The sequence below is a fragment of the Empidonax traillii genome, unplaced genomic scaffold (genome assembly GCF_003031625.1).
Source record: "Empidonax traillii isolate 1590-97213 ecotype Southwest subspecies unplaced genomic scaffold, ASM303162v1 scaffold1579:size129161, whole genome shotgun sequence".
In the NCBI taxonomy this organism is placed as follows: Eukaryota; Metazoa; Chordata; class Aves; order Passeriformes; family Tyrannidae; genus Empidonax; species Empidonax traillii.
The window spans coordinates 74,951-79,443 of NW_020956772.1; the positions used below are offsets into that span (position 1 = coordinate 74,951).

Here is a 4,493-nt window from a genome sequence, read left to right on the forward strand (position 1 = left end):
CCGGTGCGGCCCCGGGGGGACCACACCGGTGGGCACAGGCTGCTCCTACGGTGGGCTCGCACTGCCCTCCAGTGGGCGCATCGCGGCCCCGGAGCTTCCCAGACGTGCCCCAGCACTGCCCAGATGTGTCCCTGCCGCCGCCCAGATGTGCTCCAGCGCTGCCCAGATGTGTCCCCCGCCATGTCCCCAGGGATGCCCGTGCCCACCCCCCCACCTCCCCCCCCTAACCAGCCGCGGGTGCGCTGAGCTGGGAGGGGGTCTCAGCTCTGCGGGGGTCGGGATAAATCTGCCTGGGACAGCCGGGGTGGGGGGTCCTTCCTTTCCTCCTCTCCTCCCCATCCCGCTCACTGCAGATTCCTCTTGGCCACCCTGAGGGCCACGTTGTCGTAGTCGGTGTCGCCGAGCCACTCCTTGCCCTGCAGCAGGAAGGGCTGGCGCAGCGGGACGGGTCTCTTGGGCACGGCGTAGTCGTCCCGCTGCGGGTTGTAGGGCTGGTCGTGCCCGGGGGGCTCCTCGGGGGCCGCCTGCAGCCTCCACGCCTCCCCCTTCACCTCCTCGGGCTCGTCGTACACGGACAGGGCGGAGAGACCCTCGGGCTCGTCGTAGATGTGCTCGGGCTTGGCGGCCGTGGGGCGCGGGGGGGGCTGCTGGGGACCCCCCGCCGGCTCCCTGGGGTTGTAGGGGGGGTCAGGACCCCCCTCGGGGACCCCCAGGCTGCCGAACGGGTGGGACAGGAGGGCTTTGGCGATGGTGTCGAAGGGCACGGCGTACTCGGACTCCACCCTGGCCGGAGCATCCTGCTTCCAGCTCTTCCCCGGCACCGCGGGCTTCCCCCGCAGGAGGGAATCGCAGGGCTCGGCGTAGGGATGATCAGCCCCTCGGGAGAGCTCCCCGGCCCCGGAGCAGCCGCTGGCGGGGGGCACCACCACGGGGGGCTTGGTTTTGGGCACCTTCCCCTCGCGGGTGGGCTCCTTGGTGCCGCCGGGCTCCTCGTGCCCCTGCACCCAGCTGGGCGTCCGGGAGTGGCCGGGGGGCCGGGGGGCTTCATCCCCTGGGCCCCCCCGGCCCCGGTGCAGGGCGATGGCCGCCTCGATGGCCTGGAAGATCTCGTTGCCTTGCCGGGTGTCGAACTCGAAGTTGCCCTCCCCGGAGGCGCAGCGCCGGCCGGCCTCGAAGGAGAACGTCGCCTGAGGGGAGGGACACGCAGCATCAATCCCTGCATCGCTCTTCCCACATCCACACAGAGCCACCGAGCTTGGAAAAGAGCTCTGAGATCCTCAAGTCCAACCTGTGACCTGACCCTGGCCTTGTCGCCCAGGCCATGGCACTGATGCCACATCCAGGCCCTGCTTAAACACCTCCAGGGATGGTGATTCCACTCCCTCCCTGGGCAGCCCCTTCCAAGGTCTGATCCCTCTCTCTGTGAAGAACTTCCTGGTGTCCAACCTAAACCTCCCCTGGGGCAGCTCAAGGCTGTGCCCTCTTGTCCTGGGAGCAGAGCCCGTTTCCCCCTGCCCCGGCTCTCCCCTCCTGCCAGGGAGCCGTAGAGAGGGATAAGCTCTCCCCTGAGCCTCCTCCTCTGCGGGCTCAACAACCCCAGCCTCTCCTCACAGCACTCGTGGCACAGACCCTTCCCCAGCCCCCCTGCCTGCCCACCTTGTCCCTGCCGAAGCGCCGGAGGAAGCGGTAGGGCCAGCTGTAGAGCAGCTCCGAGCTCTGCGGGTGCCGCAGCTCCAGCGCCTCCTCCCCGGCCCGCAGGACGCAGCGGCCCCAGAGCCTGCAGCGCTGCGACGACTGGGTGGCCCTCACCGTCACCTCGAAGTCCTGCTCCGCGCCCGCTGCGGGTGGGAAAAGGGTGGGATAAGGGTGGGATCGGCCACGGGGCAGCGTCCGGCCGATAAGGGCTGCAGGGCTCCGGCCGCAAAGCCAAACCGCAGCAGGAAGGGGCTGCTTCGGGAGGAGACTTCCCACCACACAGCCACACTGGGAGCTGCTCCCTGGCACGAGGAAGCATGAGGAAGCACAGGGAAGCACAGGGAAGCTGCCTGGCGCAGGCAGGAGGGGAGGTGGGGGTTGAGGTGCTGCGGGACAAGAACTGCCTCCCGCTCCAGCAAACCCAAGCCTGCCGCTCCATCCCCGCTTCCCGGCGCCTACCTTTGCCCCGGGAGCTGTACAGGGAGTTTTCCTCCATGGAGAACTCTCCGTCGGTGCCCAGCTTGCTCTGAGGGCCATCCCTGCCCGCTGCCTGCTCCTCCCTGCTCCTCTGTCCGGGAGAGAGCGGCGGGTGAGCGAGGGCAGAGCGTGGCACTGACGCCTCAAACTCTACATTCCATAAAGTATTAGCGTGGCTCTTTCAGCCCTTTTTAGCTAAGCACCTTTCGTACAAGATGCCTGAAAGTGCCAAGAATTCCGCAGGACAGAGACTCGAGCAAGGTGAAAAAAACGCCTTTTCCAGGAAAAACGTGCTCGGAATAAGACGCAACAGGGGCACACTGTTGGATACGGCCAAGCCAGAACTACTCAGCAGCCCTGAAGCCATTCAAGGAGGGGGCAGAGATGATGAGGGTGATGAGGGCTGGGGGGAAAGGCGGTGGTTTTGGGACCACTGACTCAAATTCGGGAGGTGGGGCGGGACAACAAGGATGGATGATTTTGGGGATGGGTGGTTTTGGGGATGGGTGTAACCCGTGAGGTAACTCCCAGATATCCCAATTAGATATTCTGTCAGATGTTGCGCTGATAAAACGTTCCTATAAACATCGTAAACAGATTTCGTGCACCGCAAACAAGGAGCTGCTCCCTGCCTTCCTACACTCAAAACTATCTCCAACACCCCGCACCCGGAGAGCCCGCCCCGGCCATCCCAGTTATCCTACCGGGAATGCCAGCTCGCACAGCCTCTGGATCCAGTCGGCCGCCTCGGCGCTGTCGGCAGCCAGGAGGAAGCGCCTGTCCGTGGTCTCCAGCAGGAAGGGGACGGTGTCCCTGGGGCAGGTGGCATCGCCCCCCGCCTCGGCCACGTGCACGCAGTCGCTCAGCCGGACCAGCCTCTTGCTCCCCTCGGCTTTCCGGGGCTTCTCCGCCGGCCCCGAGCCCTCCAGCAGCTCCAGGCGGGCCGTGGAGCAGGAGCTCTCCCGGTACAAGACGCCCCAGAACTTCTTCCACTTCTGCCACGGGGAGAACCCGGTGGGTTTTCTTACCCCCTCCTGGCAGTTTTTTGTTCCCCTTGGGGTCTGGGAGGGGTTCTGCACCTCGCCCAGGACTGACCAGAACTTGGTGGGGAGCTAAACTGGGGTTTAAATATCCCTGGATAAACATCCCTGATGCATAGCAAGGCTTCTTCCAGCTGGGGAAGGCGCCAGCAGCATCCCATCCTCATCCTCACCCAGCATCCAGATCCTCCCCTACACACCCAAAAGCCATGCCCACGCCCTCCCCTGCTGCTGAAGGGCTTCCAGCTCCTTGTTGCTTCCATTTTCCCTGGAAACATCAGCTTTTAAGCAGTTCCCAGCTCGCCCCCAGGGAGCAGCAATTTGGGGCTCACGGGGGGGATGGGAGGCCCCAGTGTCAGAGGGGAAGTGGGGACAGAGGAAGTCCTGCACCAAAAACCAGCACATCCTCCACGGCAGCTCCAGCTCCGGGGCCTGCTGGGCCCCCAGGCTGTGCCAGAACACAGCTCTCTTTCCCTGGGATGTGGTGTTGGGATCCACACTGGGGTGGCCTCTGTGCTGCTCTCCATCCTCAGCGCTGCAGGCACCGTGGGCTCCTGCCCTGCCGCGGGGAGGGGATGCCCTGCCCGCCCTGCCTGCACCCTGCCCGCCTTCCCTGCCCTTCCCATGGCATCTGGGTCCCCTCTGGAGGGTGTCCACGGGGAGTGAGACCAGGGAACAGAGCTGGAGACGCCCCGTGAGCTCCTTCCCTTTCGGTTGCCAAAGCCCGAGTTCATCAGCCACGGAAGCAGAGAGGCTTTTGGGGTTGCATCAGTCCCTCAGCGCAGCTCTGGGGGTCCCATCCGCCACCCCCTGCCTTTGAGGGGGTCACATCAGTCACCCTGGATGAGTCTAAGGGGGCCACACCCATCACCCAACACAGGTTTGGGGTCACATCAGTCACCCCCCCCAGCTTGGGGGGTCACATCAGTCACCTCCCTGTGGATCCCACCCCTCCCACACCCCCATATCCCACCCACCCGAGCCCCCTCGTGCCCCCCACACCCCCTCACCTTGCCGAAGGTCTGCTGGAGCTGGAGGTAGATCCCCCCCTGCTTCACCACAGCCTCCTCCATCCTCCCACCTCCGGCATCCTCCGGCGCGTCCCGCCGTGTCCTGGCGTGTCCCCCCGTGTCCCCCGGTGTCCCACAGCTCCGGGGGGGTCCCGTCCAGCCCGTGTGTGTCCCCCTCTTTCCTGCTGTGCTGTGTGGGGGGGGCCGGGCAGGCTCGCCACGTGACGTGTGTGGTTTGGGTTCTGCCGCTTCCTCCGCTCGCCACGGCTTC

The 4,493-nt window shown here is 65.7% G+C and overlaps 1 protein-coding gene across 2 annotated transcripts in view; it reads right to left on the reverse strand.

Moving 5' to 3' along the window:
• Positions 1-223: 223 nt before the first annotated feature.
• Positions 224-4,493, reverse strand: part of DOK2 (docking protein 2) — a 4,905-nt gene continuing 635 nt past the window's right edge. The window contains exons 2-6 of one of the 2 annotated variants that reach the window (XM_027907937.1): positions 4,223-4,346; positions 2,877-3,167; positions 2,155-2,263; positions 1,657-1,838; positions 224-1,187 (exon numbers count right to left, since the gene is read on the reverse strand). In XM_027907937.1, coding sequence (XP_027763738.1) covers positions 345-1,187; positions 1,657-1,838; positions 2,155-2,263; positions 2,877-3,167; positions 4,223-4,285 — 1,488 coding nt within the window. In that variant the 5' untranslated portion in view covers positions 4,286-4,346 and the 3' untranslated portion in view covers positions 224-344. Of the gene's footprint in view, positions 1,188-1,656; positions 1,839-2,154; positions 2,264-2,876; positions 3,168-4,222; positions 4,483-4,493 lie in introns of those variants that run through there. The other variant, XM_027907938.1, reaches the window with a different exon arrangement.